Here is a 20,103-nt window from a genome sequence, read left to right as displayed (position 1 = left end):
TTCACTTGTATAGATCGATGTCCCAACTCGCTCGCTGTGGTCAATGAACGAGCTGCGCCTGTTGGTCGCATCGCAAAGAGGCACAAAGTCACGATCATTCACTCTCTCTGGTCCTCTGTGGTGGAATGAGCTTCCAACCTCCACACGATCTGCTGATACCATCTCAGCATTAAAGAAACAGCTGAAACACATCTGTTCCGTGAGCACTTAACCAATCAACACTACATACACTTACTTTTTAAACCAAAAAACTAAACAAAATATATATATATATATATATATATATATTGTCTGTCTCTTCTGCGCTGGCATCTTTACAACTCCAGCCAGTGTGAGAAATTGGCAGTGCGATACTAAAGTTATTGTTGATTTTGTATGACAAATTGCTTGTTTTGTTCCTCATTTGTAAGTTGCTTTGGATAAAGGTGTCTGCTAAATGACTAAATGTAAATGTTACCATGTGATCATGTTGAATAAAGGGATATAACAACCGCTTAAACACCTTAGCAATCGCATACAGTAGCACCCAGTAACAACCTGGCATCACGGTGGCGGGTTTTGCATGGCCAAGCTCCAAATACATTTTCCTCCAGAAAGTTAAAAAATATAGCTGTAGTAGTCAAATGCAGGCAGAGAGATGCCATAATGTGTGTTTAAATTGTGTTTCAGTGTATTTCTTAAAACAGACACAGGGCTGAGTCAAAGATGTGGAACTGCCTCCATTTTTTTTGAAATAGTCAAATTATAATAACAGAGTTTTCAGGCATGACACAGCACACAGTGGTTAAACTCCTGTACAGATGTACTGCCACACTGTCCTGCACACACAAGCACAAGGTAGCTGCAGTGGTCATTCCTTCCAGACTCTGGTTTGGCTCAAAGATTTGTGTGTATGAGCGGCTGTTGCAGACTGTGTCTTCATCCAACTGTTATTTCGGTCATTCTCCCTCTGTCAAACGGCCACCACACCCGCAGTCAGACTAGACAAGTGTTAAATTATACTGCTGAGCAGAGAGGTGTGTGTGTTTGTGTCTGTGTGTGTGCAGTCATTTAAATGTCCAGGAAATCATTGAGAGAGCTTTTAGACAGGACAGGCGCATGTCTGTGTGTTTGGGTTGTGCTGAATCAGACAGGCTGTGCTCTAGACGGGCTGAACCATTTCTCTAGATCACAGTGAGTGTTTTTGGATTCCTAATTTCTAAGAACAACACCCGTAAACTATCCTTACAGACATTGCTGGCACTAACCTGCACCAGATCTGCACTCATTGGAGAAAATGCCTCCCTTGCGCTTATTGCATTGGTGTTAGTTTGATGGGGGTAATGGCACAAAACAGGCAAAAATACATGTGAGATTAGGCAATGTCTCCACTGCGCCATGATTGGCTTATTGCCCTATCATTCTGTCAATGATTTAATGCCTGCCTCTCATGATCAACTTCACATCTCAAAGCGGATAGACTGTGGGGGAGTTTAACCTCCTCGTGCCTCTCAGGAACCTGACGATCAAGTCATGCTTCCCTAAATACGTACCGTCTACTGCATCATGATGTGCCAATATAGCAGCAACATACACTTTCAAGGTGGAAGGGGACAGCCACCCCTGCTGGGATATGAGTGGCTCGCAATGACTTGAGCCGCTGCTGACTCCAGAGGAGGAGACGGCGGACGAGTTGCGACATTTGACGAGAGCGCAGGCCGCCTTGATGGTCAATGTACGCAACCGTTGCTGTGTTGTCCGTCCGGACCAACACGTGCTTGCCCCAGATCAACGGCAAAAGCCTCCGCAGGGCAAGGAATACTGCCAGCAACTCGAGGCAGTTGATGTACCAGTGCAGTCACGAACCTGTCCAAGGGCTGGCGGATGCATGCCCGTTGCACACGTCCCTCGTCCTCGTGCCTGGAGACCTGGCCTAGGGGAACCCCTGCCCGTAGGAACGCTAGGTCAGACCAAGGGCTGAACAGACGGTGACAGACCTGCGTGACGAGCATGTGGTGTGTGCCGTGGTGCCATGCCCATCTCGCGACTCAAGTCTCATATGCATCAACCCGAGCGGCATAAATGTGACCGAAATCTTTTGCTTGAATGTACTCAGACAGTTCAGCACCAACTGTGTGCGCTCGTTCGTGAGGCATGCCCTCATTGAGACCGAGTCTAACTCCATATAGAGAAAAGGGATGCTCTGAACCGGGGAGAGCTTGCTCTTTTCCCAGTTGACCTGAAGCCCCAACTAAATTAAATTACATCTTGATTGGAAAATATGCAAAATAAAAACACTGCGCATTAGTGAAATTTACCTTGAATTTCTATGATTTTCAACATCAACATAGTTCATCTGAAGCATGCACTTTTGTGACTGTTAACATGTACACAAAATGACACCACAAATGTGGGATAGTAAAATTTATAGAAATAATTTTCACTCAATAAATATAGAATTTAATTTTTTATCAAAACTCTTTGTTTAGATTAGTATTGTTTTTAAAATGTAAACATTTGTATTATTGTAATGGATTTTTATTGTTTAATATTGAAACGTTTGCTCATGGACATGGCTAACACAGTAAAATCTGTGTATTAACCCTTTCATACGTACTGTCCCATTTGTTGACGGTTAATAGCTGGCCCCCGCAGAGGAGCGTCACACATTTGTGTATCTGCATTAGCCAGTAACGTCACAAGCTGCTAGATTCAAACTGGCAGACAGCGAAATTGTCACCAAATCCATGATAAAAGTTTACAATTCATATACGCACAGTCAACACCTCTATGAGTGCAATCATCCAGTGCTCACAGCCATATCTGATTACATTAGCTGGACATGTGGTTGTCATTCAAAAGTCACACAAACATCAACTTGAACAGTCTTTTTAAGCAAATTATGCATTTGTTTTATGAAACAGAATTTTCACAAAAACATTACGATAAAAGTTTACAAGTCATATACTATGTCAACACATCTACACCGATCAGCCACAACATTAAAACTACCTGCCTAATATTGTGTAGCTCCCCCTCGTGCAGACAAAACAGCGCCAACCCGCATCTTAGTGTAGCATTCTGAGATGCTATTCTTCTCACCACAACTGTACAGAGTGGTTATCCGAGTTACTGTAGACTTTGTCAGTTCTATTCATTCTGGCCATTCTCGGTTGACCTCTCTCATTAACAAGGCGATTCCGTCCACAAAACTGCTGCTCTCTGGAGGTTTTTTGTTTTTGGCACCATTCTGAGTAAATTCCCGAGGTCGGGGAGTGGCCGGGCGACCGCGTATCTGGACACTGGCGAACCAAGGTATTTTCTCTCTCTCTCTCTCTCTCTCTCTCTCTCTCTCTCTCTCTCTCTCTCTCTCTCTCACAGCCACCCTGTCTTGATCCTTCCCTCCCTTGTCCCCCTTCCCAGCTCAGCTAAAAGGGCAAAGGCCACCTGCCAGAAGGGGGGTGTACGTCATGTCGGGGGTTCTTCGGTCTGAGGCAAAGGAGGGAGTAGTGTGATGAAGTGGAAGGCTAATCAGTCAAGGAGAGGGATGAAGGCAGCTGGATAGGGCAGTTCAGGAGATAGAGAGCCGCACTCAGCTGCCGTGTGTGTGTTTGTGTTTTGTCTTTATGTTTTCATTTTACATGAAATAGTACTTTGACTGTTCACCGGTTCCCGCCACCTTCTTTCCCATTTAACCCCCCTGTTTCAGTAGCGCTATAGCATTATGTTTGTGTTTTATTGTGTACAATACATAAAGAACATAAAAAGCAGTTTGCTTAGCAATGTCTTTTTCAAGATGCCGTTCTGCAAATATTCCCACATTATGAGCTGTATATCCCTCTGTCAGATGGGAACGAGTGCTCATGTACACCCGAAACCGATCCCCTCTCCTCCCGTGGCAGCTGCAGAGGGACACCGGATTTGTCAGCAGCCCAGCCTTGCGCGCCTCAGCCAGGGCTGGGAGTATGCTAACACAGAGCTCGTTGAGATTGATTATGAGCGCATGAGAACTTGAAACGCTTCACTTTTATTAACAATATGAATAAACGACTACACTATGATGTATCCATAGTAACAGCTCACTCATCTGCCATCGCCTCGATACGTGTCCTCAGTGCCATGGTGGTTTGTTAGAGCGCATGCTTATTAGCTGACACAGCAACACACATAGAAGGTCCAACATAGGAGCTTAATACTTTTTAAAATGCATTCTACTTAATTCATATTATTGTTTTAGCAATAAATATGTAATCCAAGTAACTTTGTTACAAACAAAGTAACACATTTAATTTATGTCTGTAACTATAATTAGATTACTTATTTTGTTAAGTAACATGTTACATTACTGTGGTATTGCAAAATGTAATCAGATTACAGTAATGTGTAACTTTTTAACGCGTTACACCCAACAAAGTTCATAAGACATAAAAAATGTATTTTGTCTCCTCCTGCTGGCTAAAAGTTTTAATGTCACAGGGATACATGAAAAGACACATCTAGCTGCTTTTACTGCTCTCACACATAAGTTTTCATGCCATGATCACAAGCAGTAAAGTATCCCAGTGCTGATGGTCTGAGCTATCAGCACTCTTGGAATGCTTCACATCCAAACCGATTCAAGGACCAGACCTAACTGTTACATAATAATTTATTTTGTACTAAAGAAAAAACTGCTGTATTTGTATCCAGTTGACATATTCACAAAATTACATAGATGTTTAGAAGAGTGTCTTTTATATGTAGTCTTTATTCTTTGTAGACTATTAAAAAAAATATATGTCTAATGTCTAATGGTTTAATCTACATTTTTGGTGCTGTCTCCTCTGGGTAAGTGTTTATAGATTATTAAAACAGCATAAGAATAAGAGTTTGATTTGAAATTTACCATTACAGAATGAATGTAATGTTATGTTACATAATTTTATAGTTAATATAAAATTACAGTATTGCGTAGTATAATCCAGTTGTCACACTTCACATTCGTGCCAAGAAGTAGAGAGATAAAAGAGAGTCATTGGGCCAAGGTGGTGTTTTATAAATAGAGAGAGAGCGTGGGTTGTGGGGCTGGGTCCTATGACGTTGCCACAGTGATATTGGGCCGCTCCCTTCTCTACTTCCTGTGGGAAACAATTTAGGGCTTGTCTTAACAGAGCACTACATGGTTAGGGCAGGTTACTCTCTCTCTCTCTCTCTCTCTCACTCTCTTTTTCTGTCTGTCTGTATGTCTCTCTCAGTATTCCCCCAATCAGTTTGCTAATGTTGTCTTTTACGTGACGAATCTTACAGTTGAGGAGTGATAGCATCTTATCTTACTAGGTTACCAGCCCAGATATTTTCTTACTAGATTGCACCACCCTCCCTACTGCCATTGTCTTGATACAGTGTCTTCATCACACACACACTGCTCGTCTCAGTCTCTCTTTTCAGCAGAAGATACTTGCTGAGTCTTACGGAGTCAAAATTGACCCTATTTGCTTTCTGAATAAACTGTTTGCAATTTCACGGTACACATTATTATAAGAAAAAAGTATGTTTTTATAATGCTTTTATAAAAAAATTATGGCTGTCAATCGATTAAAATCTTTAATCGAATTAATGACATGGTGTCCCGATTAATTAATCGCAATTAATCGCATTTACAAATATTTGCTGAGAAAGACCCTCATATAACAATAATTCAGTATATAATGATTAAATATTTATACGTAGTTATCTTTAAATATTAAAATATTATATATAATATATATATATATTACATTCTTGTGGCAGAAGAGTTAATCATTGATAAGACAATACAAAAAGTGGTTTTAGAATACAATGTATTGTTTACTACCATATTATTGATCATAAGTCAATCATTGACACACAGTTCACAGCAATCCATTTCACAAGTGAATTTGTCAATCAGTTGAAGATGCATTATGAGGGCTTGTTTAAGGTCCCGTCAATTTCAACAAGCATCAGACATGTTTGTGTGGCGTCTCGGGTGCGTTGCATCATAAACATAAAATGTTTAGGTCACTGTGACAAGTTAAATATAGTTTAATACTTAGAACACATCTTGAGATCCATTAGTTCGAATTTGCGCTCCATCAAATGTTTTGAACGCAAGAACATAACGAATGTCTGTTTTGTGCTGTCTGGTTGTTTTCTTCACTGTATAAATGGCACGTTGTCACACAGTTGAAATTTGAATTACTGCCCTCTGGAGTAAACAGGTGGTACTACAGGCTTGCATTTCTCAGGAATCTTCCTTATTACAATCCGGGGGCATTGCGAGTAATTGTGTACATATTTTAACCAGTTATTTTTGCACTGAATTAACGCGTTAAATCGACAGCCCTAAAAAATAAAATAAAATTTAAACTCTGAAACAAATCCAATCAAATCCTGATGGATGAAATCCATTGCTGCCTTACATTATTTCAAAGGGAATATTTTGTTTCACTCAAAAAAAAATTGGAAGTGAAATGCATTACAAATGCTGTTTTTATGTTGATTTTACAGTCTTTGCATTAATTTAGTTTACTGTTATTTCTGTTAATATTATTATGTATATATATTTATACAATATATACGATTACTTGTGATTAATTCGATGAATTAATCAGCACTTTATGTGTTTAATTTGTTTACATTATGATTTTATTTGGGCTGCTGATTTAACGCGTTAATTTGGTGCAGTTAATTTTATAAAAAATAATGCATTCCAAAAATCATTCCCCCAGACCGTAAAAATAAATGTTTCTCTTTATCTTCTTATGAGTTTATGTCAACAGGGGGCAGTAAGCGCAACTCCGGCTGAACACAACAAATCACAATTACTTTTTTTTTTTTTTTTTCTCTTTATTGAACAATACCAATTTACAAAAACAAATAGGGAACAATCAAATGCCAAATACAAATATACATTTATTTTTTTTTAAATCTCCATCCTAAATGTCCATATGTGTATATATTACATACAATAACAACAAACAAAACAACATTTATTAACTATTATCTAGGGGGTGCAAGGAAACATTTAAAAAAAAAAAAAAAAACATATTTAAATCTTACCAAACTTAAAAGGAAAGAGACTCATACATGGATTTATACAATTCTTCAAGGGTTTGATTCTCTTTGGATAAATGTTTTAAAGATTCTAAATAATTTTTGCATTCATTTTTAAAGTAATTTAAAGAGGGCTTACTGTTATTCCACTTACTTTTGTGTATATGGTATTTACCCATTATTGTAATAATAATGTTCAAAGTATAAGACAACTTTTTTGAAAACCCATCTGCATAAACCAAAATCTGAAACAAATTTAGTGATAGAATATCAGTGTTGATATCAGTGTTTAACCAACTGAAAAGATCCTGCCAGAATTCCAATATTACTGGACAAGAATAAAATAAATGATCAATGGTTTCGGGCTCTACTAAGCAAAACACACAAGGATCTACTTCAAAACGGAATCTTTTACGCAAAACCTCAGCAGCGGGATACACGTTATTAATAATCCTAAACTGAATATCCTTCATTTTAGGTAGTATTGGCCATTTAAGGTACTTACTACAAATCACAATTACTGATAGCAGGAGGATGTGCCATTGCATTCAAACGTTTGAAAGCAGTTTTCTCAAAATGGGTTTTTGTAATTTAAAACTACATTTAACAAAAACGTTCTGTTTATGACATGACATTACCAAATTGAAACGATCCAAAATCTGTCAAAAATCATTAAAAAGCCCTTATAATAAGTCTACCTGTGACAGATCGATTAATTCAATTGCAAAATAGATTGTTGTGGACTGTAGGCTTATTTATATTTACATTTATGCATATGGCAGATGCGTTTATCCAAAGCGACTTACAGTGCATTCAAGGTATACATTTTTATCAGGCATATGTTCAATGATATGGAAATTAACAATTTATTGCCTTTTAAAGACACTTTTGATTGTCTTACTGTCTTTTGTCAAATGCTGCAATAATATATACAGTATATATATATATATATATATATATATATATATATATATATATATATATATACACACAATATATACGATTACTTGTGATTACTTTGATTAATTAATCAGCACTTTATGTATTTAATTTGTTTTAATTTTTATTGAATATAAAATTATTTAGATTATTTTCATTTTATTATTATCATTATTATTATATATATTTTTTTATTTTTATTTTTTTTTTGTTAAATGGTCTGTTGTTGTTTTTTTTACTGTCTTAAAGTATTTGGCTAATTTGACCAATAATTAAATAATTGAATAAATAAATCATGAATTATTCAATCTTGGTAATAAATATCCTCAATAAAATATATTTATTCATGTTGAAATGTTGGCCATTTCAGTTTAACCGCAGACTGCTTTACTCATCTTATCTCCCACTTATCTCCCAGTTTCTTCACCTAAACTTTCAAAATTCTACAAATCAAAAGACACATTTATAGCTCCTTTACCCTGAAACTGTCCTCCTAGCCCTTCTCTGTGGTTGCTAAGAACAAAACGGTGCACGTTGGACCTGTAAGCATCTTGTGTGTTTGTACTGTTCTTCAGCGCTCCCAGGCAATGCAAAGTCGAAATGCAGTCAGGCCTCGAACCAAAATGGCTGACTCTGTTGCTAAGTTACAGTTTAGAGTTTTCCTATTTTTAGTTTCCTGAGACCAGGCTTCTCACCCAGAGATTATATTTTCATTTGGAATAGAATCAATAAAAATATCAAAGAGAAATGCCTCCTTGCCATTTGTGTGGCTGTAATTAAGTGATCCTGATGCTACTTGAACCTTCTTGATATCATCACATGATTAAACATTTGTCCAACATTGTAGAACAAAGACACTGTGGTTTCTTAAAGACAAATGCTTGATTTGCAGTGTATAAAGGACTTTTGTAAAAAAAATTGTCATCTGCTCAAAATTTGTAAATGCACTAAATTCGACAACGTGACCAGAAGTCATTTGTTTCATTGAGAGACGACAACTTGAGGCAATATGCGTAACTTGGAAGCAATGCAACAAAGTTGAGCGTAAAAATGAACAAATCAAAAATTATCTTACCAATTGAAATCAAGACTGTTACTCACAATATCTTCCACTTAATGCAGTTGAATACTGTAGTCGAGTAGAACAACCTACTAGCGACCAACAGTAAAGTTACTTGGGGACCTCCAGTAATTAAAACTGTGTGATTGCATCTTAAGTCTTTTTTTTTCTACTTTTACATAAAAATAAATTGTTCGTGATTCACCGGAACCCATTATTCTAAAGAGAAAAAAAAAGTTTTATATGCTTTCATCAAAATGTATTCTACACCTCTGAAACTTCTTTCCTGTAGCTTAAATATTTTAACTAGTTACACTGTAGTCTAACCTGGGTAGCGCCTTTTCAAAATCCAATCATGGACTTGAACCCCACCCCCCTTATGGCTAGTCGATCGGTTCCTCGGGTCAGGGCGCCGCTCATAGCCAGAAGTGCATGACGAGCTGACGCGGTCGTGGAGGGCATATTTTACTACCCAGATCCAAACTCCTCGCTCATCCGCTCTCGCTACCCTTGACGGTGGGATGGCTCACGGGTACACGGAGGTCCCCCAGGTGGATAGGGCAGTTGCATTCCACCTGCACCCAGAGAACGCCACCACATGGCAGGATCATCCGGTACTCCCCTCCAATGCCTGTAGGATGACATCATCACTGACTTCGAAAACACTGCAGCGCCACTGGACAGGCCGTCTCCGCCCTGCAGGCCATGGCTCTCTTGCAAGTCCACCAAGCCAAGGCACTTAAAGATCTGCACTTGGGAAGTCCTGACCCCGACATGCCACAGGAACTGCCCTTTGCCACCGACCTTGCTGTCAGAGCCACAAAGGTCACTGCGCAGGCACTCGGACATGCGATAACCACCATCGTGGTCCAGAAACGTCACCTATGACTGAATGTGGTCGAGATGCACAACGTTGACAAGGCTTGATTTCTCAACGCCCCCTTCTCCCAGCTTGGCCTCTTTGGCGACACCATCGACGAATTCGCCCAGCAGTCTTCAGCGTTAAGGAGGCAGATGGAAGCGATCTTGCACATCTTGCCGCGGCGCCACCCCAGCACGGTCCGCGCCCCATTTGACCGCCGAGTGCATCCACCTGCGTCCAAGCAACAGGCAGCTCCGCCTCAACCCGGGCCCAGCTCTCAGCCCCAGCGTCGAGCACCTTGCAGGCGGCGCATGCCCCCTGTCTCCAGGACTTCCTCTAGGACCTGGAAGGCTCCTAAGCATTCCTGAGACAGAAAACCCAGTGAGTTAGACCAAGGGTCATCCAGCTGGCCGTTGTGTGCCGTTCTCATGGCACCCCGTCTACAAAATCCTACAGTCCTGGCTCCCCGGATGCAGTCACCTCGCTTCCGGACTCACGACTGCTCAGCCCCGACAGGCCAGCGCTGACGAGCCCCCAGGTGGTCCAGCTGATTTGGGGCCGGTTCGGCATGGCACAGGTAGATCTCTTTGCCTCCCAGGACAACACTCACTGTCCGCTCTGGTACTCCCTGACAGTAGCCCTTCTCGGGACAGACGCTTTGGCACACAGCTGGCCCCAGGGGCTGCACAAATACGCATTTTCCCTCATGAGCCTTCATGCAACGGTGCTGGGCAAGATCAGGGAGGACGAGGAACAAGTCACCTTGGTGGCCCCTTATTAGCCCACCCGGACTTGAATCACGGATCTCACGCTCCTCGCGACAGCACCTCCCTGGCAAATTTCCCTGAGGAAGGACCTTCTTTCTCAGGGACAAGGCACCCTCTGGCATCTGCGCCCAGACCTCTGGAACCTCCATGTCTGGCCCATGGATGGGATGTGGAAGATCTGAGAGACCTAACACCTGCAGTCGTAGACACGATCAACCAAGCCTGAGCTCCCTCCACCAGGCAACTTTATGCCCTGAAGTGGTGCTTGTTCGTGAATTGGAGGTCTTCCCGATCTGAAGACCCGCAGAGAGGTCAGTGCTCTCATTCTTGCAAGAGAGACAGGATGGGAGGCTGTCCCCCTCCACCTTGAAGGTGCATGTAGCCGCTATTGTGGCCCACCACAACACAGTGGACGGCAAGTCCTTGGGTAAGCACGACTTGATTATCAGGTCCCTTAGAGACGCCGGAGGCTGAATCCTCCCCGGCCAAGCCTTTTCCCCTCATGGGATCTCTCAGTGGTCCTTTCGGGCCTTCAGAGACCCCCCCTTAAAGCCGCTTGACTCAGTTGAGCTTAAGGACCTCTCTTTGAAGACGGCCCTCCTGATAGCGCTAGCTTCCATCAAGAGGGTTGGGGACCTGCAAGCGTTCTCTGTCAGCGACACTTGCCTGGAATTCGGTCCGGCACATACTCACGTTATCCTGAGACCACGACCAGGCTACGTGTCCAAGGTTCCTTCAAGCTGCCCCGGGAGGAGGCAGACCCAGCCTTCTTGTTGCTGTGTCCGGTATCCTTCTCAGGGATGGGGCACCTTCTGGCATAGTCATTGCAGACGGTGGGAAGGGGGAGGGGGAGGGGGGGTTATTTATTACATATTAATGTACAATTACCGTAATTTCCGGACTATAAGCCGCAAATTTTTTCCCACGCTTTGAACCTCGCGGCTTATACAATGACGCGGCTAATATATGGATTTTTCCCGCTTTCAAATTTTATAAAAAAAATTAAAAAAAAACATTCTGTGACGTGCTCAGTTTTTTGGCGGCGTGAAGCTTTCATTAGACCAATGAAATTGCAGAACGGGTTAAGGTCAAAACAACTTTTTTTGTTTACTGTTTAGATTAACTCGAGCGCGCTCAAACTTCCCATCATTCTGATTACGGTAGTAATTTTGTCACCCTCACCATGGCAAAGACATGGAGAAACGCATATGATGCTGCTTTCAAGTTGAAGGCGATTGATCTGGCTGTTGAAAAGGAAATAGAGCTGCTGCACGGGAGCTTGGTCTTAATGAGTCGATGATAAGACACTGGAAACAGCAGCGTGAGGAATTGACTCAGTGCAAAAAGACAACTAAATCTGAGGCTATTCAACTCTGACACCGAAGGAGATGACTTCAGTGGTTTCAGTGCACAGGACGAGGAAGATAGTGACCAATGACTTTCTTGGTAGGCTACTGTTTACTGCAAATGTTTTATTACAAGCCGTGTGTGGCAGCGGGGGCGTGGTCAAGCGCCCGTCCGGGAGAGAAAAGCGGTAAGGGCGCTTACACCTGCGCTAAATTATGTCTAACACCGGTGTCTAATTTCAAGTGCCCTGCTTCACGTGTCCTTCTTGGGAAAACTGTCACATGGGCACCAGTGTGACAGTTTTCAGCAGGGCACTTGACGTTCCAGGTAAGGCTTTTAATGGCGACAGCAATGTTTACAATCAATTTTATAAAGTTTCTCAATTCTTCTATGCGCCAACACTAGACTGACGTGTGTCACTCTCTCAGCTCTGTGGCTGCTGCCTTTTTATGCCGCTCTCCGGTGTCTAATTTCTTAATGAAATTAGACACCGGTGTTAGACATAATTTAGCTCGGGTGTAAGCGCCCTTACCGCTTTTCTCTCCCTTTGTTTCAATGTACCAGTAGGTACCTGCAGCTTATAGACAGGTGCGGCTTATTTATGTTTAAAATAATATTTTATTTAAAAATCAGTGGGTGCGGCTTATATTCAGGTGCGCTCAATAGTCCGGAAATTACGGTACATAGACATTTTGTCTGTGGAATAAATTGTGCACCAACAAAGGCCGAAATTCTATGCAAGTATAGTAGCGCAGACGCTTCTAGATACACAAGCTCAAGCTCAAGTTCATTTATAGTTGTGTTCCAAAATGTCTTTGATCGTAATTCATAACACAACACTAGTATGTATTGCATTCTCAGTGTTGACACAAGGGGCACTATAGCGGACATTAGAGAGAACTTTCCACTTCAATGGTGAGTTTTCTCTTTCAAGACATATATTGTCTTGGTGGAGCCGTTTGAAGAGAATATTGCTTAGCAAGTAAGTTAAAGTCAATATATTTAAAGCAACTGACCTGACTAATAACACATCCAGTGTAATGGCACAGACTTTTGAAGATAACTCTACCGCCCCTTTGAGTAATATTGTTTATTACCACCACAGTAATGTTCAACTGTATTGTGTGCAGGCAATACACTGGCCAAGCAATCCCATCTGTGTACACGTACTTGTTCAAAGTATATTTCTGGCCTGCATTGTGCACTATAAGAAAAGGAAAGTGATTTAAGAAAGTAAATAGAGTCACTTTTGATTTCATGTTGACTCAAACTTGGGCTTAAAATAAGCAAAGCCATCAGTAAGACAGAAGCCATATGCGTTTGCTCAACACTTATCAAACACTTATCAATGTAGAAAGTGTTTTGACCTAGTCTTGATTTATGTTACTGTAGCTTATGCATGAACATGTGCCGGACCTTTAGAGTCATTTGGTTTATTTTAATCCGTCAGCTCTCATACAGTTCTGCCGGGTTTTATTTAGCATGTAGCTAAAGTGTGTGAACAAGTGAAAGAAGCTGGGCTGGATGGGTGCAGAAGTATTTAGAGCACATGTATACATGCGAGCGTGCTCACCCACGCAAGAGAAACAGCCTCTCAATTCTCAGCCATAGTTTTTCAAGAGGCTGCGCTCAGCACACACTGAAGGATAATTGGGTTTCGCACGCACAATCTCACACACAAAATAACACAATCCAACGTTCATGAGAAAACAATAATTGTTCATTCTTTTTGTTGCACTCTTTTGGGTCATTATGCATATATATGTTGACACGTGAAGGACCGACTAAGCACACATACGTGGATGCAGACCGATGCCTGAGAAATCATGCCCGATTTACATGTGCAGCCCACCACCCACACACACACACCGAAGGACTCAACTTCAGCAGGGCCGTACAGGATAGAAAAACTGAAAAAGTATGCGTGTGTGCTGGGTTCACCCCTCAGGAACAATCACATGTCATGTGTCATATATAGAAAACCAGTCAACTCCTACCAAAGGTCACCAGCACTCATAGTCAGCTTACCCTTCCCTTACTCTGCGGGACTTTGGTGATTGCATCATGAATATCTCTCTTCCCCACCTCCACATCCTGGCCCTTACATACGTTTTTGCTGTTATTTTAAAGACAAACCAGAATAGCATGCTTTTGATAACTGGCAAGCCATTCTAGAGTGGGCTGTAGTCATCAATTGTATTAATTACTGGATTATGTGTGTGTTTTTTATTTAGTCAAGGGAAGAGCTGAAGCCCATCAGGGAAGACTTTGAAGGCAAGAACAAGCAGCTATTAGACGAGATGCCAGAATTCTACAACAGCCGCATCGACTACTTTCAGCCCAGCTTTGAGGCTCTGATACAAACTCAGGTGAGCATCACGGTTGAACAAAAAATTTCCTCTCTGCCAAAAGCTAAGTGCTTGAATGTGCACGAGACAGAACAGCACACTGAAAAATTAAGTATACCCTAGTCCAAAGTACTTGTGCCATGCACAAAGTAGATGTCCTAAGCGACTTGCCAAAACTATAGTTTGCTGATATTAAATCTGTGGAGTGTTTAAACATTTATTTTTTAATGACTTAAAAGTGTGTGTAAACCTCTGACTTTAACTGTAAATATTGATATATCCCTTTAAGCTGGATATTGGGTTGTTTGTTAAATAGACACAGGATTCTGAGCTATAATACCTCACGCTAAATTGCCCAACTGTTTAGTAGTTTCTCCTCAGTATTAAGCAACTTGACAGACAGTTCTTGACAGTTCTTACTCATTCCATATGCATAGAGTTTAGCCAATCACTCTGGAGATCATGTACTTATAGACATCTTAAAGGCACAGTAGCAAAAACAGCCCATTTAAATCTAAGGGTCAGTGAGAGAGGGTAGAAAATGGTCATGTGAAACTAAATTATGACTTTGTTTGGTGCAAGAAACCTTGACTCACAATATAAGTGGACTTCATTAAAAATATAATATGCTACTGTAAAATGTTTAAGATAATGAAGAAATGGGAGTGTACGGACACACACACACACAAACATGGTAGTACATTTTAAACCTGACGCTCCCTCCACCCACATCTAATGTGATTAACCTCAAATAACACAAACACACACAGACAAAAACACTTCTTTATACGGCTCAAGATCTCTCTCTCTCTCTCTCTCTCTCTCTTGCTCTCTCTCTCTCTCTCTCTCAACACACTTCCTCTCTCTAATGTGATTATCCCCTCAATCCTCCTTCCTTATGTCCCCCACTCAGACTGTGTATGTTGTATTTAAGTGTGTGAGCGAAAGACTACAATGTTATGTGTGAAGTAAAGAGGAAAAGGCCAAGTTTAGCTTTAGCTCAGTATAACACACACATATACACACAGCCTCATCTTCAGGACTTATGCATTCACCTCCTCCCTGAGGACACATTTTACAGTGGACACGTCAGGATGTTCACACAAGCTCAAGTTGTTTTGTATATGTGGTTGAACAGTCCTAGGCCCTAAGACATATTCGGACACTTAAGCCACACTTCTAAATGGATGAATGTCATTGCATTAGATAACAAAATATCAAACCAAGTGGCATCTGCAAATAGCTGCTGCTAGACCTTTTTTCAGAACTTCACATTTCTTTTTGCAATGACTTTTAAGTAACTGATCTGAAGGTCATTTTTAGTGGATGCATTTATTCAGTTCCCCTAAAGTTCACACTGGGGTCCTAACAGAGCATCTATAGGTGCAGTTCTTCACATTAACTTCTTTTGTCTTTATTTTGAAACCTTATGTTTTTTTTTAAATGTTGTGGATTCCAGTTTGTGTTTGTGACATATTTCTTTACCACTTTGTTTGGTACTTTTTAACTAATGCTGCGAAAATTGTATATAATAATTCCTTACATTTATATAGCGCTTTTCTAGGCACTCCAAGTGCTTTACATAGCAAAGGGATGATGGTGCGACGGCAGCCATAGTGCGCCAAAATGCCCAACAGCTATTGGTGGAGAGGAGAGAGTAGAGTGATGTAGCCAATTCAGGGATGGAGATTAATACACAGCCATGATAGATAGGGACCAATGGGGAGTATTTGGCCAGGACACCAGGGTTCCACCCCTACACTTTACAAGAAGTGTCCTGGGATTTTTAATGACCACAGAGAGTCAGGACCTCAGTTTAACATCTCATCCAAAGGACAGTGCCCTTTTACAGTATATTGCCCCCGTCACTATACTGGGGCATTAGGACCCACACAGACCGTAAGGTAAGCACCCCCTGCTGGCCTCCCTAATACCTCTTCCAGCAGCAACCTTGGTTTTCTCCAGGAGGTCTCCCATCCAGGTACTGGATTACTCAACCCTGCTTAGCTTTAGTGGGCAACCAGGCCAGAGCTGCAGGGTGATATGACTGTATATGTCATTGCATATACAACAAGTGTTGCTTGAGTGTTTAAATACTTTTTGGGGCCACTGTATGTTTATTAGAGGAGACACTACAATCTAATCTATGGATTCATTTGATGATATTTGGAGACAACTAAATTATAGTGTACATTGAAAAAAGTGAATTTATTTGGCACAACAACCATAACTCAAGAAGATAAATAGCTTCTACTCAGAAACATACATATTTATAAAACGTTTAGCTTTACTTAATTTGTTAATGCATTAATGCGTAAAACACAAAATGTTAATTATAATAAGAGTGATACATAAAGTAAAAGAATAATCATGAGTTTCTTGAACTTCTTAGGCTTAAAAATCCATTTAAGTACTACTAACTCAAACGATCAAGAACAGAACTGAGATTGTGATGAATACCCATAAGCCCTTAATACCCATAAGCTCAAAATACCCCATGGATCATTTATTATATCTTTTATTTACCGTAATTTCCGGACTATTGAGCGCACCTGAATATAAGCCGCACCCTCTGATTTTTAAATAAAATATTATTTTAAACATAAATAAGCCGCACCTGTCTATAAGCCGCAGGTGCCTACCGGTACATTGAAACAAATGAACTTTACTCAGGCTTTAACGAAACACGGTGTGGCAGCGGGGGCGTGGTCAAGCGCCCATCCGGGAGAGAAAAGCAGTAAGGGCGCTTACACCTGAGCTAAATTATGTCTAACACCGGTGTCTAATTTCAGTAAGCATGGGGAGAGCGGCATAAAAAGGCAGCAGCCACAGAGCTGAGAGAGTGACACACGTCAGTCTAGTGTTGGCGCATAGAAGAATTGAGAAACTTTATAAAATTGATTGTAAACATTGCTGTGGCCATTAAAAGCCTTACATGGAACGTCAAGTGCCCTGCTGAAAACTGTCACACTGGTGCCCGTGTGACAGTTTTCCCAAGAAGGACACATGAAGCAGGGCACTTGAAATTAGACACCGGTGTTTGACATAATTTAGCGCAGGTGTAAGCACCCTTACCGCTTTTCTCTCCCGGACGGGCGCTTGACCACGCCCCCGCTGCCACACACGGCTTGTAATAAAACATTTGCAGTAAACAGTAGCCTACCAAGAAAGTCATTGGTCACTATCTTCCTCGTCCTGTGCACTGAAACCACTGAAGTCATCTCCTTCGGTGTCGGAGTTGAATAGCCTCAGATTTAGTTGTCTTTTTGCACTGAGTCAATTCCTCACGCTGCTGTTTCCAGTGTCTTATCATCGACTCATTAAGACCAAGCTCCCGTGCAGCAGCCAGATCAATCGCCTTCAACTTGAAAGCAGCATCATATGCGTTTCTCCATGTCTTTGCCATGGTGAGGGTGACAAAATTACTACCTTAATCAGAATGATGGGAAGTTTGAGCGCGCTCGATTTAATCTAAAGAGTAAACAAAAAAAGTTGTTTTGACCTTAACCCGTTCGGCAATTTCATTGGTCTAATGAAAGCTTCACGCCGCCAAAAAACTGAGCACGTCACAGAATTTTTTATTTATTTATTTTTTATAAAATTTGAAAGCGGGAAAAATCCATATATTAGCCGCGTCATTGTATAAGCAGCGAGGTTCAAGGCGTGGGTAAAAAGTTGCGGCTTATAGTCCGGAAATTACGGTATGTTGTAAATGCCTCTTTTTGGGTGGAATCAAAAACTTGCTGTTTTCGTGTGTGTCTCTTTAAATGCAAATGAGCTGCTACTCCCCGCCCCCGAAATAGCTCTGATCTCCATGAATACAGAGACATTGGTAACTTTAGCTGCATTAGCCATGGAATCAGCTAACAAGCACATTCAGAAAGATGATTTGCAAATATCCTGTTATATATTGACGCTCCGGTGTAAAATTATTTGTGCAAATATACACACATTTTTGTACGTTTTGGGGCTCATTTCCTTCAAAAACAAAACTTGTCCACTGCTTCTTCAGTGGCTCTGATTATGTTCAATTTAACAGCCGACAACAGAACACTTATGGCGCTAAAGAAGCCGAGAAATTTATCTTCTCACTGTATTTGCTCCAGCGCGGGGAAAAATGTCAGACTGTGTCAAGATCACTCAGGTGAGGATTTATGATAATAGGGTGGAGTCTGTCACCAGTCATGGGCGAGGCCTGCTCTAACGTGACATCACTTTAGAGCAGAAACTAAAACCATTCATTTTGACCCACTGATTTTGATGAATAGAAATATAAGAAAGAGGAGTGGGTGGACTTTTAACATTGTAGGGTGGTTGTGTACACACACTGCCGACTCACATTTATGTTCAAACACCATGTAAAAGTGAATTTTGCATAATAGGTCCCCTTTAAGGTTTAGGGTAGGGAGGTCTGTTTTGTTGATATAAAGCTCAAAAGTATTAACCTTAAAAACCTCATCTGTTTGAAAGAACATTTAACTCGCTTTTAGTGCCTCACAGTGGACACATTTATCCTTGGAACTGCCACGATACGTGTAAGGAGCCACGTAATTTAATTTTGCAAAAATGCTGCCACAGTCACTTTTAAAAAAAATCCACAAACAAATGAATATAGCTTTTATTCATTGACGAGGCTGTCGTAGATCTGGAATTGACAAGAGAGAAAGCAGGCACAGTTATCTTCATATACAGATATACTCTGAAATTGGTCAAATATGGACCTGTTAATCACTAGTTATTTGTGTACTTTTAGTATGTTAGTAAAAAACACAAACCCATAAGTCTCATTTGTTGCATCTGCACTTGGTAAATCTGCATTCAGCTCTTGTGGGGCATTTTATGGGTGGCCTCTTTCCATCCATGACATCAAACTTGGGCTTTCTTCTGCCTCTGAAACCATTCCGAACAACAATCTTTTGTAATTGAGCTTTTTGTAGCCACACTTTGTTTGTTTTATGTTTCACTTTTGTAATTTGCTCTATTGAAAAATGGATGTGGGCACTCTGTGGAAAAATAGAGGTAATAAATAAATGAACACATGAATGTAATATCATCCTGATCTCAGATCAGGTCTGAAAATGCAGTCTTTCCCCAAGCTTTCAGCTGACAGATGGGAAGCAGAGAGAGAGAGAGAGAGAGAGAGAGAGAGAGAGAGAGAGAGAGAGAGAGAGAGAGAGAGAGAGAGAGAGAGAGAGAGAGAGAGAGAGAGAGAGAGAGAGGCCTAGCAGATGAGCCATTTTCATTCATCAAGAGCTTTCAGTAACCCAGTCTGCCATACCTCCAACACCCACATACTCCAAGACACAAAGTCACCAACAGCAGCTCTCAGACTGTGATGAGGAAGATCAGGGGTCTCTGTATCAAAGAAAGAGTGTAGCTGGACACCAGAGTTTAGGGAAAGAACAAAATACTATTAATAATAGAGTTTGGGTCTGTTTGTGCTTATTGTTTTGCATGTGTATATATGCTCTTGATAACCATCTTTGACCATTGCAACATGTTTCCCAAAATTAGTGCCACGTTTTTAAGGTGCTGTGTGAAGTTATATAGTGCTATTTAACTTTCCATTAATTACATGAATTAATGCATTCATTTTGACAGCCTGAATTACAGTCTGAGTTACTCTAGGTCTCAGAGACGCTACCTCATTTTGTATCTGATGGAAGACAGATTATAAAGTGTGTGTTTGTGGTTCCAGCAGTCCTGGAATGGACACAGTTTGACTCACCAAGGTTCAGTCATGCTGAG

General features: G+C 41.0%; 1 protein-coding gene across 1 annotated transcript in view; it reads left to right on the top strand.

Moving 5' to 3' along the window:
* The window catches only part of LOC127620524 (bridging integrator 3-like), an 85,853-nt gene that overhangs the window by 59,292 nt on the left and 6,458 nt on the right, over positions 1–20,103 (top strand). Inside the window, exon 5 of the mRNA XM_052093656.1 lies at positions 14,242–14,376. Coding sequence (XP_051949616.1) covers positions 14,242–14,376 — 135 coding nt within the window. The remainder of the gene's footprint in view (positions 1–14,241; positions 14,377–20,103) is intronic.

The sequence above is a fragment of the Xyrauchen texanus genome, chromosome 27 (genome assembly GCF_025860055.1).
Source record: "Xyrauchen texanus isolate HMW12.3.18 chromosome 27, RBS_HiC_50CHRs, whole genome shotgun sequence".
NCBI classification, from domain to species: Eukaryota; Metazoa; Chordata; class Actinopteri; order Cypriniformes; family Catostomidae; genus Xyrauchen; species Xyrauchen texanus.
Note: the sequence above shows the minus strand (reverse complement) of the source record. Positions and strands in the feature narration are given on the sequence as shown.